Raw genomic sequence first — 26802 nt, 5'->3', positions numbered from 1 at the left:
ATTAAAGTGATACATGGAAATACCCTCTCAGAACCATTTAAAACAAAAGACAGGAGTAAAGCAAGGTTGTATACTCTCCCCTACTATGTTTTTAATTGTCATAGACTGGGTGATGAGAAAAGTATCTCATGGAAATATAGGATTACAATGGTTACTTCAAAACCAACTCCATGATCTAGATTTTGCAGATGATATCTGCTTACTTTCACAGAAGCACCAACATATAGAACAAAAAACAACACTTGTAGAAACAGCCAAAAAAGTTGGTCTTAGGATAAATAAAAATAAAACAATGTTAATGAAAATAAATGCAAAGCAAAATAAACAAATAACAATAGAACTACTGCTTAAAGAAGTAGAACAGTTTATATACCATGGTTCAATTGTATCAATAAAAGGAGGAACTACTGAAGATATGAATATAAGGAAACAGCTGGCTTATTCAACTTTTAACCAACTTAGAAATATTTGGAAAAACAAGAATTTGTTTATAAAAACTAAAATGAGAATATTTAACTCAAATGTAAAAGCAATAATGTATGGATCAGAAACATGGATGTTAAACAAAAAGATAGTTAACACTGTCCAGGTCTTCCTAAACAAGTGCTTAAGAATGATACTGGGAATATGTTGGCCAAAACAAATAACAAACGAAGAACTATGGCAGAGAACAAACCAGAAACCAATATTGCAACAGCTACGTGAAAGAAAATGGAGATGATTGGGGCATGTGTTGAGGAAAGAAGATAAAATAATAGTAAAACAGGCTCTAGATTGGAACCCACAGGGTAAAAGAAGACGAGGAAGGCCAAGAGAAACAAAGAAAAGAACAATATGAAAGAAATAACAAATATTAATAAAAACTGGAACCAAATAAAAGCAGAAGCAAAAAACAGTCTGGTGAAAAATGGTGGTGGAAGACCTATGCTCGCAGGTGGAGTGAAGAGGATTAAGTAAGTATGGATTCTGCCACTGTTGATCAATAAGTATTTATGTTTTGCATATGTTACTCACATTTGGACCAATATCATGAAAAATTTCAGGGAATCTTAAGTGACAGGACAATCTTTAAGCATTTTATTGGGTTTGACAGATCTATTTGAATAAGCTTCCATCATACTGAGTTATATATATGGGTGTTTTGTAGCTTTCTCTCAAGATGCTCATTATATGGGATTGATGGATGAATCTTTTTGATGGGGAGGAGGTTGAGATGATCCAGAGGCGAGTGACCAAGATGATAACAGGTCTATGGAATGAACCTTATGAGAACAGGTTGAAGATTTGTGGGTTGCAGAAATTGGTTGATAGGTGGAAAAGAGGAGATATGATTGAGACATTCAAATTGCTGAAGGGTTTCTATAGGATTAATTCAGAGGATATTTTTGAGATTAGGACTGGTGGTGGGAGGACTAGGGGACATCTGTGGAAGCTGGGCAAGAGTGTGGTTAGTAAGGGTGTTAGAGCTGGGTTCTCTTTACTTTTAGAGTGGTGAATGAGTAGAATAAGCTGCCAGAGTCTGTTGTGGGTGCTATGACAGTGAATGAGTTCAAGGCAAGGTATGATAGATACTGTGAGGTGAGAATGTCGAATAGTTGTGTGGACATGATGTTTAGGGCCTCCCTCGATGAGTCTAAGGACTCGCCCATAGTAATAATGATAATCTTAATCATCTAACTTTGCAACTAATGCTGCTGGTGTCTGCAGTAGAATATGAATACGCTACACCATTTTCTTGATTGTGATGGGTTGAAATATGGATATCTGCTGGTTGCCATGTGTTTTTGATACTGTAAAAAAAAAAAAAAAAAAAAAAAAATCAAGCTGAATTATAGTTAAATTCCAATGAGCAGTTCCCATCTTCAGAAAGACAATGAATTTAAGTATCCAAACAGCAGGAAATACTGTTAAGCAAATTAGTGATATGACAGTTCTTCTCTGAAGAGATGGACAGTTCATTGTAAGAGTGAGGATTGAAATGTTGGCAAAAGTACAGCATCTAATTTTGTCATAATTAGTACCAGAACAGTTCTTCTGAATAATTTCTAATTAAAATAGTACATGCAAACAGAAATGTTTCCTCTCTTAGGTTGTACTATATTTTTACTATACTATTGTTTCTTGCATAGTAGCAATGATGTATACAGAAAATCACAAGATTTAATAATATATTAAATGATTAAAATAACTTTCTGAATATAGCCAGTAAGGAAATGCTACGCATAACGTCACTGAACTGTCCAGGTTTCTTTCACAGTCTGTCATGTTAGTAGTGATATTTGTAGTTTACCATTAAATGGAACATACCACAGGAAATATGCCCATATCTACTTCCTCTCCGTATATGTAGTACATTCTTTTGAAACCGTAGTTTGAGTCGTATTATATTATTTAAAAAAAAAACAACTAGCAAATCTGAATGTTTTCTATAATTTTTTTTTTTTTACTTTATTCAAAATATATCTATTAAACTTAGGAAATTAAATATATAAAAAAAAAACCAGCTTAATATGTTCTTTACACAGTACAATGGAAACCCAGTATACATTTAGCATTGTGGTTAGGTAGAAGGCAAATTTGTGCACAATACTTAGTTATTATAGAGAAGTTTAATTGATTAAAAAAAAAAGCGTGCAATGAAAAATCCTTCCATATTGTAGTTATGCTTGGAAATCACATTTGTTGTTTGATGTTCAGATTAACTACTAGTACATGAATATTTTAAAATATGTAACTACCACATTTTAAGTTGTTCAAACTTTTTTTTTATTTGGTTATACTATAAATGAAAACGGCAAAGAAATTATATTCTTGATTTTATCCTTTATCCAAGTGTAAGCAAACAAAGTTTGCTCGTAAAGTAACTTCACGACTGGGCTAGTTGTATATAGAGACTAATGACTTCACATCAATTGCCTTAGTATCTCATAATGCCAAGCACATATCCTTATGGACATGTATAATAATGCTGCATTATGGGAAGGGCCATTACCAGATCTACCTTTATTGAGGTCTCATCAGTAGGAGCCAGACCCAAAAGTGCTATCAAGGTTGAAGTAATGCAGAAGTCATATTTCCATATACAAGTGGTCCAAAGTTGTCACACCTTATTACTAAAATGCCCACTTGCCTTATTATATGGTCATGCTTCACATACCTTATTTTACTAAAATACTCTGGATTAGAGATAATGTTCAAAATAATTTTTCACTTTGTTATCACACAAACTGTTTACTTAGACTTGGATAAAGGGTGAAACGAAGAATATAATTTCTTGGCATATTTAATTTATATCACATTTTAAGTTATAAGTCAGAGTTTAGTTAGAAATAAAACAATTTCAGAGACTGGAGACCACAGACTACTAATATTGGGTAGTATGGTCACTCAAGCAAAATGAGAATAGGAAGATTAGTAAACACTTTGATGGCAGGAACATAGCCCTGAGGAAGGCAAAGATCTAGCTGAGGTGATGCAGTAAGGGAATCCCTTAGAAGACCAGAATATGAAATATGACAGTGTTGGACTCCATGACAGATAAGACTAATTTGGAGGAAAATTATCAATAGGAAGTTAGTGCTACACAAAGTTTACATAATTACCATCATAGTATCTTGTATATGCCACTTGAGGGCATATCAGAAATTTGATAATGTAATAGCGTGCACACAAAAAAATTATTTTAATTGATCATGCATGTCAGTATTTAAACGATCACTCAAGACTAAATTATTGTTTTCCTTTAAAAATTGCTTATCTTTATGTACATTTCATGATCTTAGGTATGACTAAAACAATTTTAAAATTAGATTTAGAACTTTTTAATAAAGATGAATTCTATCTTTCATATATGGCTTACAAAAAAGTATAATGTATAAAAGTTTTTGTTTATTCTGATCTCAGGAATTAGAATAAGATGCTTGTATAAGTTTCTTAAAAAAATGGGATGTAGACTGATATTAAAGAGATTGGTGCATAATAAACCATTAATAGTTTTCAGAAGTGATGATTGTTATGTTACCTGTTTTCTTTCTCAAAGATTGGTGTTTCACATAGGTTGTCCTTGCATAAAGCTAAAACAGGCATGATGAGGTTATTGACTGTGAATGAGCTTTTAAAACCAGTTTGTCTGACAGAGTGACAGAAAGGACAGGAAGTTTAACAGGGCATGGATTTAGTCTTGAAGTTATGCAGAAAAGAGGACAAGAAGTTTAGCTGGGTGCACATTTTGAAAAGAAGCAAACAAATTTGGCATTTATGCATATTAATTTGTTAGTTTCAGGCTTTGTTTCACAATCTGTTTTATTCCAAAATAGCTGTAAGGTATATATTTGGTGGAGGAGTTCACTGTGATTTTAAAAATGGAATATTCAAAATTTCATGAGTAGTATATCATAAATATTGATTAGGAAATTTAATCTTTAAAAACTCATAAAAAAATTGGTTATGGACGGCTGTTTTATTATAGGGAAGTGAGCTTGATATTTTGTTCTGCACTTGTTCTAATTTCATGACTGGAGGAAAATATGTTGTGCTGTATTGATTTTTAAATTAAATTTTAAAAACAGAAACACTTCCTATAAAAAATGAAACTGTAGTTTAAGTATGCAATATGTCTGTATAGTTTTTTTTTTTTTCATTTTTTTTAATCGCTGAATTATGTCAATAACAGTTCAGTTTCTTTCTGTGTGCGTGGGTGCATGCCTGCTTTTAATTTGATATATAATAAAATAAACCATCTAATGCTTTTTTCGTATAGTGAACATATGTCCTGTCTAGATTTCATGCACAACATTGAAATTTGGCAAAAGACAAATTTTTCAATTTGGCGACCTCAAAAATTTGTTTTGAGGTATCGCCAAATTTATTTTATACCTATCCATCAGAACTGAATATTCCACCATCTGAATTGAAAGCTTTGAAGTGTTGTAAGGCCTTAACAACATAATAATCATAATAGCCTGACAAAAAAAAAAAAAAAAAACACCGTAGTCCTCTATTCCAAATCCTATGATCATAAAATAAAATTGCTCCTTTGGGATTGGAATACATACTCTCAGATTAGTGAGGATCTCACTAAAAGTTATCTTAATAAACTTAAGTCACTGGGTAAAATGACATCCATAAATAATGAAACTATTAAAATCCCTCAGAACCTACCATGCAAGGCTCATCCAAAATTTATGGCACACCAATTGGATATGTTTATATTGCTAACCAGCCGGCCTGGTTGGCCGAATGGTTAGTGTATTTGTTCTCCAGCCAAAAGGCTGCAAGTTTGAATCCCACCGTGGTCATGGATTTTTGTGATTGTCAGTAAAAATACTAGTGGTGGTCGGCAGTAGATGCCGTTGGTTTAGATAATGAAAAGTACTTGCAGTTCATTGCAGTTGGTGGATTGAGTGGTGGGGATGAAGAGCTGTGGAGTAGGTATCCTCCCTCGATGAGTCTTTTGACTCTGAGGTGTCATGTAATAATAATATTACTTGGGTCTAATCATAAAAGTAATTGGACTTAAAAGTAACTAATTAGATCAATTGGGGATTCCATGGGCAGTTCCAAATCTCAAGATTTCTGTCTGATCTGTGTCTTTTTTGTCTATTTTGTCACGCTACATGGATAACATGTTTGTAATCTTGAATCACCCAGAGCCAGAACTCCCCACTAAATTTTACAAAAAAATCAACAATTTACATACTCAAATTAAATTTACATTGGAAACAATCATCAAGAATTTTCTTTCTAGATATACATATTAAATGGGAACTTGGATTGCTTTCTTCGTTTGTCTACCAAAAATCAAATTTTAAAGGATGCTATATTTGTAATACATTGGCTCACCATCTATCCCAAAGGGATGGTATCATAAAAAATTTGTTTGTTTCAAAAGATTTGTTTCTCTGAAGGTGCTCTCAAACAAGCACTGGAAACTATCAAGCAAACAGCTTTATTAAATGGATAAAAAAATAAAAAGATAAAATGAAAATTAATAAATAAAAATGACAGTCCTCCTAGATGGCATCTAAGATGGTAAGAAGTCCACATATTGCATAAACTATGCACTCCTATACCTTATAGGAGTTGCACTCCTATACCTTACATTAAGGGGTATCTCTGAACATGTAGTGAAGATTATGAAAAAATAATTTGTTGGTATCTTCAAACCCATCATCCAAATTTGCAATCCATTAGCTCTTCTCCAAAGATAAACTTTCACCAATGATGCTACCTGGTGTACACCAAGTATTTATGTTTATGCAACTTGTCTTACTATGGACAAGCAGGAAGATCAGTCATTAAACATATTTCTGAACATTAAGACCATATCTGGTTTATCATGCATCACAAATCTGGCTGCACAAGATGGAGTTGTATAAATGTGGACATTTATTCATAGAAAGTGCTGGAGCCCTACTTTGCCTGAACCTTAATCATAATGACTGCTTTATCATTCCTAAAGTTTAGGGAATTGTTATCCTCAACTGTGTATTAAATAAATTGTATTTAAAAGTGCATAGGAATGCTGCAGCATTGGGGTAGTTGCAAATGGCACTGGTGTCAGAAAGGTTCCACTGACAAGAGATTTTTTCAGTTATCACACTAAAGAATGCAGATAGCTATGGATTTGCTGAGGGTGTCAAAAAACCTAGCTGTCCTACCTAGCTGGTTTTTTTTTTTTTTTAAATCTATCCCAAAGGGAATAGCATAAACTCTGCCACAATGACCACCTAACTTTTTGAAGAAGGGGAACAGCCTGTCTCTGCGTTTTGGTTATCACTGATAGGGAGTTTGTTATTATTACTACGTGATCTCTCCAGGGAGTCCAAAGACTCATTGAGGGAGGGCACCTACTCTACAGCTCTCTCCACCACTCAATCCATCAATCGCAACTACCATCATCTACAATGCCATCTACTGCCCACCACCACTAGTATTTTCAGACAATTGCAAACATCCATGCCCACAGTGGGATTCGAACGTGGAGCCTTTTGGCTGGAGAGTGGATATGCTAACCAATAAAAGCTTTCAGTTGAGCTATCATAGCAGCACTTGTTCTGCTGTGAAAGGGTTAGAATTATCTATAAATTCTGGAACCTTGCTTTGGAGAGTTTGAGAATTAGACCTCTTCAGTTGGATGCCTAAAGCCACTTCATGTTTCCAGTTGTAAATTTGAGTCTAGTACTCTCTTGTAGAAAGTGTTTACTGCTTAAAGATTTTCACAAACACCCATGGTAAATAATATAATACTTGGTAATATGAGTGAAATAAATTCATATGATAAAACATTGAGTGCATTATTACAAATGTTTTCATATATTTGTTATGATATCTGAAATGGCATAATGTAAAGGTGAGACTCACAAGAAATGTCAACAATAATGGAATTGATTTAATCAAACCTATGTAACTTGCTTAAAAAAATATTTGTGTATTAAAAGAATTGAGTTGTAATATTTAATGTTTACTAAGGGAAAGCCATGTTTTAGCAACTTGCTCACATTCTGTAATAATGTTACCACTGAGTTAGGCAAGGGAGAATGGATATAACATGATACTTTTTTGATTTTGCAAAGATTTTTTGAGAATACAGCATGGAATACTGTTGCATAAATTGGAGAATATGGGTTTGGATTATAAAATATTAATAGGGATAAGTGGATGGCTGACTGACAGATATCAAAAAGTGGTATATGGGGAATATGAGTTTGCAAGATTTAAGGTAACCAGTGGTATACCACAAGGATCAGTGCTTGGTCCACTGTTATTCGATCTGTACATTAATGATAAAATGGGAAGGATTTGACAGGTGACATAGAGCTATTTGCTGATGATGGAAAGATAGGTAGGATAATCAGTAATGTTGCTGATATGTGGCACTTGCAGAATGATTTGAATAGGCAAATTGTGGCATAGGAAAATGGATGTCAGGTCATTGTCAGTAAATGTAAAGTCATGCACTTTAGCTTGATTAGATATCCAATGTTGTATTATATTAGTGGAATTATACAAGAAGAAATTGATCAGGCTAGGGATCTTGGAGTGTTAATAGATATCAAGTTGAAGTTCAGGACCCATGTAGCAAAGATTGCAAATACAACTCAAAAGATAATTTCAATGCTGAAACAGTGTGTAAAGATAGTCATTTTGCCTGTTTACAAGGCCTTGTTATGACCTCACTTGGACTATTGTTTGCACATTGCAGAAACAGATTGAGAATTTGTAGGCTACAGACACTAGCAAACAGGAGAAGAGAATTTTTCGTTTCATGGAGGGTGGGGAACGAACGTGAGAGTATCCATGGAAGTTGAGAATGAATGCTATCATGGGGGTTATTGCTAGATTTTTTGCTCATAGGGTTGTGCGTGATTGCAATGGATTGCCATTGAATGTTGTGTGCACAAGCAGTGTGAATGAATTCAGGAATAAGTATCATCGCCGGTGCATATTGCCTCCCTTGATGAATCCCTGACTCTCTGGAGGTCTGTTTTTAATAATAAAACATTAATACAGCCAGAGAGGAATGTGGTGAAGTTGTCTGCAACAATAGAAAATTCAGAACTCCATGGTGGATTCAGTAAGTTAAAAAAAGCTGCAAAGGAAAAGAGGTATATCAAAAATTTCTGGTGAGTAAATTAGCTTGTTTTCTTTGAGAATGCAAGAAAAATATAAGGAAGCAAAGTACTATGTAAAACTAGCTAAACATCATGGGATGACAAGTAAGAGCATACAAGATAAATATCAGGTAGGTAGCAAAATATTTTTAAGGCTGTTGAAAAAGCTTAGAAATGGAAGAAAGTACTGTAAAAGGAATCAGGTGATAACAGTAACATTAAAAGTGAATATAATGATAATCTAGATGTCTGGAGTAATTACTTTGAAACAAGCTAAAACAGATAGTGAAAGTACTATGGAGAAAACATTCAAGAGGAATACAAACAGTACATATATCAATACTTGAGATAGAAAAATACATCAAAAACCTGAAATGTGGCACGACAGCCAGTGTAGATGATATTTTACTGAAAATGCTGAAATATAGTATTACTGTTACAGTGCTAGACTGCATAATTCAGAAGGCCTGGTCACAGTCGAATTCCAGATTAATCAGCAGCTAGAATTGAACGGGGTACAGGAAGAAGGTTTGTTAAATCAGGTGTGAGACAAGAATGTCCTTGTCTCTCTTTTGTTACTTATTCTGTATGGATCATATTATGAAGAATAGTGACATTAAACTTGATATCAAAATTGGTGATGTTAATCTTACCTTTTTTTACTGTATGCAGATTATGTTATACTCCTAAATAAATTTAGTACAAGTCTGCAAGCTTCCATAACTAAACTGAATAATTGCTGTAATAAATCTGATATGAAAATCAGCAATCAGAGGACCAACTTAATCAAAATAGGCAGAAACATTGAAAACCAACTACACCCTGAATGGAGAACCTATAGAAAAAGCAAAACATTTCTACTATTTAGCCATAATTTTTAGTGAAGATGGTAAATATGGAAATAACAGAATTAGCAGAGTTGAATAAATTGGTTTGGAGTAAGAATAAATTTATTTGGAATAAGAGAGAAATGACTCAAAACACTAAACTAGCTCTATATAAGACAATGTTCAAACCAATTTTAATATATGGATCTAAGAGCTGGGGTAGAAATAAAACATTTAAAATATTAAACCTGTGACCACAGTTATGAAGAGTTCTGAAAAATTTCGGAAATAACTTGACATTGAGGAATGTGTTAGCAGAAGTAATCTCAAGTGGTATGGTCACTTAAACAGAATGTGACATGATAGATTAGCAAAAGAATTTATTTTGCCAGGATGGCAGGAAAAAGACCAAGATCTAGATGAATTGATACAATAAGAAGTACTTTAGAAGACCAATATAAGATTTGATAATATTGGAGTTTTGACAAATGAATTAATTTAGAAGGAAATTGTTAATAGAAAGAAGTAAGATTTTCATGTAATGCTATGTTGCAGGCCTCTCTATTCGGCAAATTGGGCCATCTCAGGTCAACAATCAGTGATACCATATTGAGATGGAAGCAGGAGTCCATTGCAAGTGCTACTCACAGTGGACAACTCACCACACTCGCCAAAAAAGTGTAGGATACTGCAAAGGATAATATGTAAAAACCACCATTCTCGACCACAGTTCTAGACATTGACTGAAACACAAATCCCTACAAAAACGTTCAGCACTGAGGCTCACAACATGTAGCTTCTTTAGGTGTGCAAAGAGCATGTACGGTGGGATGTGGAAGCTTAGAAGGCTGTGTTATGGAGTGACAAATCATGCTACATCCTCTACTGAGCAGATGGACGGGTGTTTTGTGGATGTCCAGTGAACGTCTCTTACCAGAGTGCATAATCCCAACTATGAAATTCTGAGGTGGCCTTGTGATGGTATTGACTTATTTTTCCTGATTTCACCTTGGACCTCTGTTTGTTGTGGCACAAACATTGAACTTTGAGAGGCAGATGAACATTCTGGACAGTGCAGTGCTTTTGTGGCATTTCTACAGAACAGTGCACTTGTCATAACGCTGCTGCTGCTGTAACTGTATGGTTTGTGGACATGAACGTCACCACACTTGTCTTCACTGAGCCCTGTCGAACATCTGTTAAATGAACTGGAGTGTTGGGTTAGGTCAATGGACATCTGTCCCACAATAGTTCAGGACCTCATTACATTGCTATAGAAAGAGTGGTCCAAAATTCCCATTGATTGCTATCGTACGCTTGGGTGAAATATACCCTGTAGGATTGCTGCGTCATTGCAGTGAAAGGAGGTCCTACATCTTATTAAGGTGGGTGCTATGGCTGTTTGTTCCTTGCACCATGGAGTCTGACTTTTTTCCAAGCAGTGTAGGGTATTTACTCGAATGTAACTCGCTCTCACACCCCCGATTTTACTTTACGAAAAAATAAATTAAAGTTTCACATATACCTTGCACACGAAAAAAGTTTAAAAACTAAGAAATAGGTAGTGAATGTTGTTATGGCAGTATCAGATATTTTAGAATTCGTTTGAAGAGAATTAGCATTTCAGCTCGACAATCACCAGCTTGCCTTTGTCATTGTCAGGCAATCTTTTGTTAATACTGCACCAATCATATGCACATCTTCATAGCCTCGCAATCTACTTGCCTACCATTTATGTCTTTCTCTTTTTTTTCTTCTAATTAGTCATTTGTGAAGGATTGTTCATAATGTATCTCAAGTCTTGTAAATTACTGGTAATTTTTGCTTGAAACATGGAGAAACGTTCAAGTTGCAGTGCTAGGTTTAAACTGAAAGATCATATGATTCTGAAATGATAAAAGGACAAGCAATAATGAAACTGATTGTTTTTATTTAATTACAAAAGCATTTTCGCTAAAGATTCAAATATAGGTAACCCTCGTATAAGGCGGATGTTAGGTTCCATAAAAATGCCACATTATATAAATCGCGTTATGCGAGACTTGGATCACATAGAAACATAGGGTTATGTTCCGAAATTGTTTTTTAAATTATATAAACAACAATGACATATACAACAAAAATATATTTTTATTTAATTCAGGTAATTCATGTAAGTTAAGAAAACATAAAAACTAAAACAAATACATAGTATAAACTTATAAAAATTACAAATTTTACATAAACCTCATTGCACATAATGCACAAATGTTTTAGGCAAAATCAAATGAAATGCATATTTTAATCATGTCTTCACTATCTTCAAATCTAATATTTCGTAGATGTTCTTTATTTATGAGTGACCGGACGTCGTCATCATTTGAAATCTCTTGGACATCACTTGTATAATTCTCATTGCATACTCTGGCTGGTTTAGTTATCAAGAAGTCAGTAATAACACCTTGCTTACCACAATTGTCTCGTGAATTTTCCGGAGTGCTCCATTGAGAGATTATTATTATTGTGACACCTTCAGGGAGTCCAAAGACTCACCGAGGGAGAGTGTGCCAACAGTGTTGAACAATTGACCCCCTCCAACCCAAATTACTAGCTGCGCTCAAACTTGCTTAACTTTTTGCGTAAGTAGCAGAGGCTCTACCAATCGACCAACCTTTCTGTAAAGTAACTTCCTAACTATAATAAATTAAGTGGATATTAAATCCATTATTATTTAAAAGCCGAATACAGAAACTATAAAAGTTTCATGCAGAATTTGAAGCCTTTTGGCTCTTTATTTTTAGTAAATAACTTCTTAACTTTCTTGCGAAGTCCAGTCCTTCTGCTAATTTCTTTAACGGATTCAGCAGAACTTTTCACGGCATTTGGTTCGACGTCATCTATTAATTATACCAATTCTTCCTCATTTAAATCTATTTCCCCATCAATTAATTCACTAATTACGTTTTCAACCATATCGCAAAAATGTGTGCGACATTTATTATGACTCATTTCGCTATTTATCTGTGAGCATGGTGGAGGGGGGGGGTGCATGGCTAAGATAATGCTCCTTGGTTAATGGCTTAACATAACAGCTCAGCATCCACTGGAGGTGGATGCCGAGCTAAGTTGCATTGATTCGTTTAAATTCAAAGTTCTTGCAACAACTCCTGGTTTTTCTCCATTTTTCAACTGATCCAAGATTTTAATTTTTTCTTTGAGAGAAATGGATTTTTTCCCTTGCACTTTTAGTGTCGTTACTATAAAAATAGCATTACATATTAATTATATCTGTATAACTTACAAGAAAATAAAGTGCTCAGCTTGAGATTAACACACTTATGATTTTTAATGCGCTTTCCAGACAGGAAACGAAGACAATTTTCAACAATAAACATTTTATATGGTAAACATTTGACATACGTGCATGCTAAAGGATATTTCTCTTAATATAAATTGCTTCTTATAACTTCATGTGCGATACGGGTAGACGCAAATTTAAAGAAGATAAATTTGATTTTTAAGTAGCACGGTGAAAAAATGTGAAAGATAGAGGGTTACTACAATTTGAAACCACATTGAACAAGGGTTACTACAATTTTTAGATGGTGTTATTTTGAAACCGTGTTGAACAAGGGTTACTACAAATTGTAGATCGCGTTATATCGAAACCGCGTTACATGAGGGTTACCTGTATATATTGTGTGATGAAGCGAGCCACCGGTTGTGTAAATAACATTGATAATTAAACTTTAAATGCATTCATTTTATAAATAATATGAGGAAGTGTAAATTATAATGAATACTGAGGATTTAATTATAAACATCAATTTAGTTTTTTTCTGAATAACTTTAATTTCCGAAAATCTCTGCATATATCTCGCACCACGGTTTTTAACTTCAATTTTTTGGGAAAAAGTGTGAGTTATATTCGAGTAAATACGGTATAAGTAGACCAGTTATAAAGATATTTCATATGCAAACTTTGTATCTTGATTAAAGGAATAAACAAGAATATAATTTCTTTGCAAGTATAATTTACTTTTTAAACAAGTGAAAAAAATTCTCTATATTTGTGATCCAGACTATCTTAATAAGGTGTACACCTTTTTACTAATGGATATGGGAAATATGACTCCTGCATTATTTCAACCTTCATATCCTTCTGCTCCCACTGATGCGACTTCAGTAAAGTTCAAAACCGGTCTGAATAGTGACCTCTTTTTTTAATGGCATTGTGCAACTGATAGAAGCTATGCTTTGTATTATATGATACTAAGGAAACTGACATAATCACCTTCTATATACAAGTAACCTAATTTTGAAGATATTTCATGTGAACTTAGGCATTTGATAAGGGATTAAAAAGAATATAATTTCCTAGAAATCCCCAAAATATTTTTTTATTTTACTGTATATATGGCATATCAGCCAGCATTAAAATAATTGTCTTAACATTATTCGTCTTCTCCCCCTCCCCTTCTGAGAATATTTTATTGTCCCTACTTGCTGTAGAGATGTCACATATATAAGTGTCTTTGTTGGGGTTAGAAAATATACACGTTTAATTATATTCATGTTTTTCATCCATATTTTATGCTATTGTAAGGGATATTTTGATTGCAAACTCTTGGGTGCTCATGAAATAATGACTAAGCTACTTTGTTGCTCTTGCAGATACGCTAGAAGTTGTAGAACCATGAGTGCCATGTAGAAGGGGTAGAACCTGGAATTCTTGTAACATTTGAGGAAGGCTGTTCAAGATAGACCGATGAAATGAAAGAAGAGAAGCAGTTTGAGCGGGTTTGTAGTTAGATTATAAAAGAATAATGAACAGCTGCTGCTTGTGTTATTGCAGGTTTAGTGAGGTTGGAGACATGATTCAGTGGAATGGCACCAAACCTGTATAAATTGCAGAGCAAGAATTTTTAGAGAATGGTTTTGGAATTATACAAGTCTATATTAGTACAAGAGTTGAGTGGAAAGTATAAGTGTTAAAAAAACGTTTAATTTTCTTGACCAAAAAGCTCTGGAAATACTTTTATTGGGATTATATTGATCAAGACAACTAAATTATACCAACTAGTTTCACCAACTAAGTCTGTTGGCATCTTCAGGGTACATAACTGATGTACTGCACTAAAAAGTAAAAAACTGTTACAAACTATAATCAACCGATTCCAATTATATTAAACAAAGAACAGAGCACGTACAATACATTCATAGAGCGTGGATGATATCACTTGTTATTTAGGAACGTTCTGTAGTTGGCACTATAATTCAGTTCTGGCGAGTTGAAGGATCTGATAAGGGTCTTCCAGATCACGGGCAAGATTAGTCCTTGGTTCCTGTTAAGGTTTTGTATACAGCAGGCAACTGTTGTGGCCTCCTTAAAAACCATATATCAACAATTGACTGGCCTTGCAGTGGGTAGCCCCCCCTCTCTCCATCTTGTGCTGATCTCTTTATGGAGGATTTTGAAAGTAAAATCTTAACTCAAACAGACCCTAAACCCACAGTATGGTGGAGATACGTGGATGATATCTTTATCGTTTGGAACCACACAAAAAAGGACCTGTTCGACTTTCTTAACAAAATCAACTCTCATCACTACCACACAATCAAATTCACTCTAGAACTTGAAAAAGATAACCAATTATCATTTCTGGACACTTTAATTAAGAAGCTTCCGAATGGTGGTACAACCTCTCAGTTTACCGCAAACCTACCAATACAGGACGTTATTTACATATCACTTCCTCACAACACATTTCTCAGAAACTTAGTATTGTACACATGTTGAAAAACCATTCCTCTCTCCTTACAACAGATCAACAAGACCTCCAGGAAGAACTATCCCTGATATCCACCAACCTTACCATGAATGGATTTCCTCGAAGATTCGTCCACAAGATACTTTTCTCTGAACCCCGACAAAGACAACAAGATGATGTACATTATATTTCTACCATCGTCATTCCATACTTAGAGACAGTTTCCAATAAGATCGCTAGACTCCTTAGACCACGTAAAATAAGAGTGGCCTTTAAACCCACAGAAACGATTAGACAATTCTTAAGATCTCCAAAAGATAGCCATCCTTTCTCCAAATATGCTGGAGTTTATAACATACCATGCTCGTGCGGCTTAAATTACATCAGCCAAACTTCAAGGAGCCTTGAAATTAGGCAAAAAGAACACATAGGTGACGTCAATAATAACAGAGAAGAAAAATCAGGGTTAGCTTTTCATTTCTCAAGAACGAACCATACCATAGAGTGGGATAGAAGCACAATTCCTTACATGGAGGAGGACTTCTGCTCCCGAATTTTTAAGGAGGCCACAATAGTTGCCCGCTGTATACAAAACCTTAACAGGAACCAAGGACTAATCTTGCCCGTGATCTGGAAGACCCTTATCAGATCCTTCAACTCGCCAGAACTGAATTATAGTGCCAACTATAGAACGTTCCTAAATAACAACAAGTGATATCATCCAAGCTCTATGAATGTATTGTACACGCTTTGTTCTTTGTTTAATATAATTGGAATCAGTTGATTATAGTTTGTAACAGTTTTTTACTTTTTAGTGCCGTGCATCAGTTATGTACCCTGAAGATGCCAACAGACTTAGTTGGTGAAACTAGTTGGTATAACTTAGTTGTTATTATATGCACTTGATCAATATAATCCCAATGAAAGTATTTCCAGTATAAGTGTTTTTGAAGTCTGAGGAAGTGATGTATTGTGTTTTTGCAAGGAAAGACTGGAGGTAATTATCTGCGCAAGGAGAGTTCTGTTATTTGCATGTGATGTCACTGGACACTATATGGTCACTCCTATACCTTATAGGGTTTTTGGGAGTGAAGCCTTTTGCTAGAAGCAATGGTAGGTTTACAGATGCCCTTTCTGCACAGAGCTAATAGGACAAACCCAAACATCCATGCTCATGGTGGGATTCAAACCTGCAGCCTTTTTGGCTGGAGAGCAGATATGCTAACCATTCATCCAACCAGGCCATCTAGAAGAGTTCTGAACTGGGTATATTAAAAATAAGGAAATGTGATTTGTGATCTTTTCCATGAGAAGGCAGGACTATATTTTGATAGTACTGCGAGTGATTAGGTTACAATCTCATTGAAGAATGATATAGTATGTAGAGAGCAGGCTGCCTTACATCAAGTTTTGCTTAGTCTCCCAAATGTAAAGCAGAACTCTTACATAGGACAAGTTGTCTAGATTTCTAATTTTTTAATATATATCAGCCATATGCAAGATAGCAGAAGCTATAACATTGTATGTGAGAGTGTTTAAAAAAGGGGAGAAAGAAGGAATCTGTTATGTTTCTTGAGAAACTAGGGGTTAGTAATAATCTTATGGAAAACAGTTTCCCAATTACTTGACTCTTCTTTAAAACATATTTTCCCATGCTGTTCCTATATTAGGAACAGTAGGGGAAAAGCTCTTTAAAAAACATTTCCATTTTATCATTTTCAGTTGTGCACAATTGTGAAATCAATTGCTCTGTAATATGCAAGTAGCTTAGTCATGAAGGTATATCATATGCTGAACTTATCTCTAAAGGTATAAAGATGGATGAGCATAAGCAGCAGATTAGTATGCATTGCAATACAACGTAGAGAATAAATAAAGCATTTTTTATCATCAGGGTGTCTTTTTTTAACTTCAATTTGCATTATTGTTGGATAACGTCAAAGCTCTGATTTGATCTGACAAATAATAGACTAATTCAGGAGGAAATAGTCACTGAGTGAGCACTTTGCAAGAATATATCATCCAGGTGGTGACATTGCAGAAACGAATAAACCAGTAGATTATACGGGAATTGTGGTGAATGAAGTGGAGGTGAGTAGTCTATTGCATAACCTCAATGTCAATACATCTGTGGGATTGGATGGTATACCAGCTCGTGTAGTACGAGAAGCAGCTAAAGAATTGTCAGTACCCTTGACCGTTTTGTTTAATTTGAGTCTCGGGTCTGGGTTAGTCCCGAGCGGGTGGAAGGAGGGAAAAATAGTTCTACTGCATAAAGGTGGTTCCAAGACTGCTGTTGTAAATTACCGACCGATTAGCATATCAGGAATCATTGTCAAGGTCTTAGAGAAATTAGTCAAGAAAAGAATACAGGATTGGATAGATGAAAATGGGATATTGTATGGGGGACAACATGGTTTTGTGAAGGGTAGATCATGCCTCAGTAACTTGCTCACGTTTTATAACACAGTGACGGCTGAACTGGATAGGGGTAATGGGTTTACAGTGATACTACTGGACCTTGCTAAGGCCTTTGACAGGATACCACATGTTATTCTAATCAGTAAACTGGAGCAGATGGGGACAGATATAGGGTTGGTGAGATGGATAGGAGGGTGGTTGAAGGAGAGATACCAGAGAGTGGTTTATTCAGGAGTGGAGTCAAAAAGACGGCTTGTGACTTGTGGAGTGCCACAGGGCTCTGTTCTTGGACCACTGCTTTTCAGTTTGTTCATCAATGATATTGGAAAGGATTTGAGAGGAAGTGTTCACTTGTTTGCTGATGATGCAAAGTTGGGTAGAGCAATTGTGAGTGCACAGGATGTCAAAATTTTACAGGATGATTTGGATAGTTTGGAGGACTGGGCTAGGAAAAATGGATGTCAGTTTAATGTGGCAAAGTGTAAGGTTATGCACTTTGGGGTGAAAAGAACAGCAGCAGTATATCGCATTGGTGGAACCGTACTCCAGGAGATTGATGAGGCCAGGGATTTGGGAGTGCTGGTGGATAGGGAGTTGAAGTTTAGGGGGCACATTGCAAAAGTGACTAAAACAGCTCACCAAATCACTTGGCTTATGAAAAATACTTTAACATGCAGAGACAAACAAGTTGTTGTTCCTCTGTATCGAGCCTTGATAAGACCCCATCTGGATTTCTGTGCCCAGTTATGGGCACCAGGGTTTCTTCGTGATGGGGAGGAAGTGGAGAGGGTCCAGAGACGAGTGACCAAGATGATAGCAGGTCTGTGGAATGAACCTTATGAGAATAGGTTGAGGATTTGTGGGTTGCAGAAATTGGACGATAGGCGAAGGAGGGGTGATATGATTGAGACATTCAAATTACTGAAGGGTTTTTATAAGATTGATCCAGAAGATATTTTTGAAAATATGACTGGTGGTGGGAGGACTAGGGGCCATGCATGGAAGCTGGGCAAGAGCGTGGTTGACAAGGGTGTTAGAGCTAGGTTTTTTACTTGGAGAGTGGTGAATGAGTGGAATAAGCTTCCAGAGTCTGTTGTGGGTGCTACGACCGTGAATGAGTTCAAGGCAAGATATGATAGATACTGTGTGAATGCTGAATAGTTGTTCCAGACATGATGTTAGGGCCTCCCTTGATGAGTCTGTCGACTCCTTGGAGTTTCCCGGAACAATAATAATAATAAATAAATCATTGGTTGGAAACTGCAAAATAAGTTGCATATCAGATTAGACTGTCATATGATACATCTTATACACTAGAAAAATAAACTAAAAATTATAAAGCATGGTATAAAGAAGTTGCCATTTGGAAATATTGAAAAAAAAAAAGGGTGGGGCTGGACTGAAAATGGATATAGTCAAAAGAATTGCAGCTATTGAATTCCAGATTTTCAGAATTTTATTATAATTGAGCTGCTGGCTTACCAGATTTTAAAGGATGTGGGAAATATCTTTATTAAATTTGTAAAACTATAATTGTTAGTATTAGTATCATGTAAAGCAACACTAAGGAAAATGCATCTATATCATCATTGGATTATTTCCTATTTGTTTGTTTTAAGCTAAAATGCATGACCAACTATACACTGAATTACACGACCTCTAGTTATCAAATCTTACGAGTAGCTTATTTGTGCCATTTGATCTAGTGATTTGTTGTTGATTCTTCTTTTGATCTGTGTAAATTTACATTTGAGATGTTGATGAGATAATTTCTCTGTGATTTTGACATCCATTTCTTTCCCAATATTCAATTACTCCAAACAGTATCCTTCTTGAATCAAGAGGATAGGAGTCATGGAACTTGATGTCTTTTCAAGTTAACCTGCCTAACTTAATTTCTGGATACATAATTTGAATTTTTATTAGTTTTTTTACGTTGTCTATCTTTAACTTTCTCTTAAAAGTGAATGTTTTAAAAGTCTGCACTAATGAATGTGCAAGTCAAAAGAGTTGGCTATGTTTACTTTAAAACTGTTCTCAGTGAAGAATTTTTCAGTCGGATAACATTGTTTTTATTCATTCTGTTCATAGATGTTTTATTGCTGTCACCAATTTTGCATTCGTATCTTAAGTTCCATGTTTTTGTTGGGGTGATATTAAAAATCTGCAGTTTGACGTACGTTTTTTGTCTGCTTGAAGTATGAAATTGATAGCTTTGTTTCCATTATATGTTAAACATTTTGTTCTAAATGTAAGATGTTTCAACTTAATATTTGACGGTGAAAAAATGGAAGCTATAGTTCTGGATTCTTTTAGTTGATTCAATACTGTTTCTCATGTACAGTCAAGAGTTAAGTAAAGAACTATATATTTATATATATATATATTTTTTTTTTTTGAAAAAGCTGGCAGTGGTAGCTGTTGGAATGGAACACTTAAGGCTGTTTCAGAGAAAAAGAATGTTTTGTAGATGCCTTTCAATTTTTAACGAGTTTAGTGAAAAGTGAAGGAATGATGGATTCCAGCAGTATCCATGGAAGTACCTAGACCTAGAGAAAAGACAAAGCTGAAATGGCCATTCTGTGAAACAGAGGCTCATCTGATACATCTCATAGAGAGGGATCATTGATCAGCTCAACTACTTTCCATCAAAAAATTTTTTTGGTTTGCTCCCTTCTCCACCCCAACCTGATAAGAGGATCGTATTCTAAGATTAAGCAGACTTGAAAAATTGTACAGAATTAATAGCTATATTGGTTAAAAAAAAAAGTAGTGCTGTGAGTGAAAAAGGATGCAGTTTTATTTATTTTTTACTTGGTGATAGAAGTAATTGTGATTATGCGAGGGAAGAATAGAGAGAGAGAGAGAGATCTCCGGCTGAGAATAGTCTGATGCTACCTAGAGATTTGTGTGTTCATCACCTAGTGTGAGACCCCCCCCCCCACCCCCCCTCCTCCTTATTGATAGGAGGCTTGAAATGATTTGAAAATTTTCCATGTTTGATCTCTAGGGTTTCTGAACAATGTAAAAAAAATATATATATATACAAAAAAAATAATAATAACAAATCAATGAAAAAAATATTTTGTCTGCTCATGGTACAATCGTACCATGAGCAAACATTCAAATTGTACCATTCTAAGTACAGTTCTGGCCCTGTACCAAAAAAAGGGTCTCAATTGATTGAACTGGAGATTTCTGATCTTTCCTCGCACAATCACATCAATCATTTCTTCGATTACCAAGTAAAAAATAAACGAAACTGCATCCTTTTTGAAATAAACTTTTCATGGGTAGGAGTTGCATTAAAAGAAAATAATATCCCAACCCCATTGAAAAAGGGTATACGAAGGTCTGTGTTTAAGTGCTGGTTGTAGAAGCTATTGCACCTTGGGATATTTGTGCATTACTTGGTTTTCAAAGTAATAGGAGGAATGGATTGTTTCATCAGCAAACCATCCAGAATTATTAGTCATGGCTGATAAAACAGAGTCCTAGGACAATCCAAAGGGAAAGAGCCATCCACTGTGATATTCAGTGATTGAAAACAGAAAATGGCTGTACAGTTATTAGAAGATTCACCAAAAGATGCACTTTGGTTGGCTCTGATACCAGACCCAGGCCTATTTTTTGAACACAGGCTGCTCCAAAAACTTTTCATGGCATGTTTTCAGAGGTGTATAATGTAGGCTCGGAGATTTTCTGTGGAGCTAAAGTTGTGAAATCTATGCTGTGGTGGTCATTGATTAAAAGATTGCCATTATGACTACAATTGATGGTGTGAGATGGTATGTTTGGAGTGAGCAAGTTGGCAGTGTTAATAAAAAGAATGCAGTTCTAAAGCTATGGTAAGATAATGTAATAATGAGAGAAAATGAGTTCTAGAAATTTTTAAGGAATGCGAATTACCGAACTTTCACATTCACACATGATTATTGGATTATTATATTATTGAATTATTTGCAGGTGAAACTGTAGCAAAGACAGAGAATATGTGAACTCATTTCAGCCTTACTGAGGAGCATTCAGAGATTCTCTTCAATTTTATGCCTGTAATTCTAGCCTGTTGAAAAGTTTTGCATATTTATACCAAGAGTGATATACACCCCACTGTATACTTAGATAAAATTAGCAAGTATTTTTGTAATAAACATTTTTCAAGAAACTCATAAACATGTTTATCAGTTTGTTGAAAAATGCTTTCAAAAGGATCACTTTGAAAATGTGTGTGCACTGATAACAGGTTAATATAGTTAAACCTGTATAAGTTGGCTGCTTATTGCAGACGTGCAAGCAACTAACTTAACAAAAAAAAGGTGTATTGACATATTTCTGGTGAGATGCTTAAAAATCTTAAAGCTTTATATCTTAAAAATCTGAAACAAATGCTTCAGATTTTTAAGATATAGTAATACATGCATGTGAATTGTGTTATTTGAAAATATAGCATGAATAACTTATTCAATCCTTTAAAATAAAACAACTTTTGTAGAAGTATTTTCTCTTTAAACATTATTTCAGTAATATATTGATTTATCTTTCAGTTACCATTAACAACTAAGGAGCATTATTTTAGCCATGCCCCCTCCACCACCGCCACCACCTGCTCCGCCTCCTCCACCATGCTCACAGATAAATAGTGAACCTCCAAGACTAAATCGTAATGAACAAGCTGACAGGAATGCCTTATTGTCACAGATTCGCAAAGGCACATGTCTAAAAAAAGCTGCAACTAATGATAGGAGTTCTCCTTTGATTGATGGTATTTTTAATGAAATTTAATCATTTAACCAAATAGTTCTAAAGGAAATTGAAAAACTTTTTTTAAATGGCTGTTATTTGATGTTTATTATAAAATAGCCATTTAAAATCATTTCGTATGCATTTATAATTTGTTACTCTTATACTGATTTCATGTTTTGCCAGTTATTTTTCATTTGATATATAAACTGTCATATTATTTGGTCCTGACTTGGTGTTGGTAAAAATAACAAGATATTTTAGTGATATTCAGCTCTAAAATATCTTTGTTTTTTTTTGTTACACAGCAGCAGTAAGAACAAATTATCACTACCACATTTTCAGGAAGTTTTAATTGATCTGGTTTATTAATTTCAACTGAAATTATGTTTATTACAAAGGAATTTTTAAATCACTTCTTACGATGAAGATTTTACAATCACTTTAATTTACAAAATCTGAGCAATTAAAATCATGCAGGAAATGTGCAAACCAGGTCTAACCAAGTCTGCATTTTGCTGATAGCAAAGATGTTGAAAGTTTATTTTTCACTTGGTTAGAATATAATAAATTTAGTTTAATCCTTTATCCAAGTGTGAGCAAACAAAGTTTGCGCCTGAAAGTATCTTCAGGTGCAAAATAAAATTTCAACATCTTTCTCTAAATCCAGAGTAATTTATTAAAAAAGGGTGGCACACCTGGCAACTCCTATAGGTGGAGATGACCTGCTAATGCTTCTGCCTGGTATCTCCACTTGGGCCTGGCTCCCACTGAAGAGACCTCAATAAAGGTCGAAACTAGTCTGGGTTGTGGCCCTTCCCTTAATGCATAACATTAGACATATCTGCAAGGAGATGTGTTTTGCATTATGGGAGATACTGAGATAGGAGTGTTAGTAGCTTGCTCCACCTTTGCAAGGAGTGTCCTGGTGTTGTACCACCTTACCCCAGTCCTGAAGATACTTTCAGGCGCAAACTTTGTTTGCTCACACTTGGATAAAGGATTAAACTAAATTTATTATACTCTAACCAAGTGAAAAATAAACTTTCTTACATGTTATTCTTTTCAATATGAAATTCAATTTTATCATGCTCAAGACTAAATAGTGATCACTTCCAATTTCAAATCCTCTGTACACTCTGGTGTCCTGCACCAGGGAGAAAACATCACTATCAACAATAACATAGTCAATGAGGCTTTTCTTATTTCTTGCCTCTTCTCTCCACGTGAATTTGTGCACATTTTTATGTTGGAACATGGTGTTAGTAATAACCAGTCCATGTCCTGAGCAGAAATCCAACGAATATTTGCCATTATTATTAGCTTTGCTCTTTTCTCCAAATTTTCCCAATATATTTTTGTGTCTGACAATCATTTCCTACTCTGCTGTTTAGATCCCCAACAAGGACCAACTTTTCCTTTTTCATTGTGTCAGATGCTTTCTCTAAATCCTCAAATTCCTCCACTTCTACCTTCGTAAAACCTTCTGTGGGACCATAGGCACAAATAAGTCTCATTGTCCAGTTCCCCAGTCTGATATTTGCCCATATCACTATACTTGAGACAGCCTGCCATTCAAGAAGATTAGCCTCGTATTTAGTGTTGAATGCTATGGCTACTCCTTCTTTTCCTTGATTGTCATTGCCTGAATATAACATTTTGTATTTATTGCTCACGTTCAAAGAATGAAAACAGAAAGATTACCAAAACTAGCCTTAAAGTTCAAGCCACTAGGAAAAAGAAAACCAGGATGTCCTCTTAAACGATCCAACGATGACTTCTAAGGCCGGAACAGGCCATGCTAGGCCTAAATCCTTGATACACATGATGATGATGACGATGATGATTTATTGCTCAGAAAGATCTCACCATTTTTTGTCTTTCTTGTTTCAGTCACCCCTATTATGTCGATCTGGTACTTATCTAATTCCTCAGCTAGCTCCATTTCTTTGCAATTCAGGCTTCTTATGTTGATAGTACCAATCTTTAACTCTGGTGATGTTGAGTTGGGGTGTTTTTTCAGATTTATTCCAGTAGCTGACTTTTCACTGTTCACCCTGGTTCCATGGTGAAAACAACGGGGCCTTGTTTAACCGGGTGATGCCCCCAACTGGCATGAAATTTTGTCATGTTGTACCATCATTTTGTAATTTGGTTTAAGCCAATAAGAATTACAATTTGGTCGGCTAAATCCCAAACTGCCAACCCAACCTCGTTCATTCAGTATCCAGGTAGATACCCAACAGGGTGCACCACGAGAAGGTGAGGATTGGACATTAGGTCAGAAGCCCTGGTCGGTTCTCTGCATTTTTTTAAAGGCTATGTGGAGGTCTCCTCTCAGTTATACAGCTTTGACCCTTAAGCACCCCAGAGAGTTAAACTTTATAAATAATATTTGATCAATCATAAAAGTATTTAAGGATACGTATTTTATGTTCAATATGTGTGATAAATGCATATGATTAAATAGCACAGAAAATCTGTTCAAAACACTTTATATAAAATCTGTTCAAAACAGTTGTCATATAAAACAGAAGGAAGTAGAATCTACACTGGAATATATAGCCTCTGCTTGATTTTAAGTCAGCAGTTAGAATTTGAAAGATATACAGGAAATGTAGGTTTGTAAAATCAGGGTACACAATATCTATACTGGATGAGAAAAAAAAATTGGCATCATTTATAATTCTTTTTAAAAAATATATTTAAAAAAAAAATTTATTATATTATTATTATAATATATACATATCCCTCCCCCTGAAAATTATGTCATTGGTTATACCAGAAACAGTGGTAAAGTGCATGTTAGTTTAATTGGAAACTAGTACATTGTTTTTTTTTTCTGTGTTAAAAATTGTTATTAGTATGGATCATTCAAGAATATAAATGGGATGTTTAGTGGAGTTCTAAACTAATAAAGCATCTCCCTGAAAGCTACATAGTAAATTTTGTGAAAAATTCATTAAAATGGGGCTGTCTGAAATCTTAATTCGAAATATGATGGTCTAAGCCACCTAAGGAAGACTTCAGAGTGAACAGAAGTTGTCGAAATAGTATGAGAACCTGTGGAATCCAGGCCGTATTGGTCCATTAGGAAATGAAGTTGCTTGGAATAATGAAGAAATGCTCAGAGGATTGTTGGTAATCTGAAAGAAATAATTTTACCTTATACAGACTAAATTAGTAGCATTCTGATAAGGATTAACTAAAAGGAAGGGCAAATAAATTACTTGGTGAAATTAAGGATAGGTTAGATTTCCTTCGTTTTCTTTCGATGTTTGATGAAGCATACTTTGTACTTTGTGAAAGACGAAATGCATTTTTCATCTTCTTTTGATTTCTTCCTTTTTCTTAATCACATTCTGTAACTCAGACCCAAGCACTGGCTTAAGTTTTCTTTCTATTCCAGTCTGTGTGTTTTATAGTGTCTATTAAGATCATGTCTTTTATGTGAGAAAGTGTTTTCACAAACAGTGCACAACGGTTTTCCTGATGGATTCACCATAAATGAGAATGCATTTTTCTACTGTTCATTGAATTAACGCTTACTGTCACCTTTTTTTCTTTTGTGCTGTTGATGGGTTACTGAATGCAAAAACAATGCTTAATTTTCAAAAAAGTACAAAACTGCAAATGTTTTCAAAGGATGAACAAAGCACAACTCTATAGCACATATCAGTTATAAACTGACTGACATAAACCTGTGACACACCACTGTTGCTAACACTCTGGGCCTTAGGATAAAACAAGTGAATGTGCAAAAGATGTGTACGAAACAATGAAATTGCTAAAAATAATTAAGTTTTAGCTCTTTTTCTACAAATCTGTTTTTGGTTAATACTTTTTGCATAAATAGGCTTACTTTTTATTATCATTGTGATCCATTGTGCCATAGGTTGGCTGTCCCTGCTCTATATAAACTGGATAACCTGCTTTCACTTGAAAACCATTATAACTTAATTTCCTTTAAAACATGATCTACTAATGGGGCTTTGGCTGGAACTTTCAGAAGTAACGACAGTTTTTAAATTTAAAAAAAAAAAAGATAGTCATAAAATGAACTGAAATGTTTTATTGCATTTTTTTCCCCTTCAAATCAGTTAAAACAACTTATGCAAAATCAGTATACTGAAGCATTTGGAGTTGAACCAAAAATTAAAGAGTTTACAGTGTTAATGAGACAGAAGATTAAATATATTAAATTTTTATCATAAAATTAATTTGTTGTTCAATACTACTAGTGATATTCCACAGTGATACTTTGCAACACCATAAGCTCATTGAAATATCTATAACCATTACAGGGTCACTTAGATAGGTAGAATTATCTGAAGTGATGATATTTATCATCATCTTAAGATGATAAGAAATGTATCTTGAGATACTGGTAGCATACTTTCTTTAAGAGATGGGATGCTAGCCATTGTTTGGCCAAATCTATTAACTTTATGG

At 34.7% G+C, this 26802-nt stretch overlaps 1 protein-coding gene across 1 annotated transcript in view; it reads left to right on the top strand.

The window, feature by feature from the left end:
- The window catches only part of LOC150105511 (uncharacterized), a 106890-nt gene that overhangs the window by 35833 nt on the left and 44255 nt on the right, over nt 1-26802 (top strand). The window contains exon 2 of the mRNA XM_090394852.1: nt 22155-22372. Within this exon, the coding sequence (XP_090250978.1) occupies nt 22189-22372 (184 nt within the window). The 5' untranslated portion in view covers nt 22155-22188. The remainder of the gene's footprint in view (nt 1-22154; nt 22373-26802) is intronic.

Source organism: Typopeltis vanoorti, chromosome 6, assembly GCF_054136105.1.
Source record: "Typopeltis vanoorti isolate ZY-2024b chromosome 6, IOZ_Tvanoo_1.0, whole genome shotgun sequence".
Classification (NCBI taxonomy): domain Eukaryota; kingdom Metazoa; phylum Arthropoda; class Arachnida; order Uropygi; family Thelyphonidae; genus Typopeltis; species Typopeltis vanoorti.
This window is presented reverse-complemented; position numbering and strand designations above follow the sequence as displayed.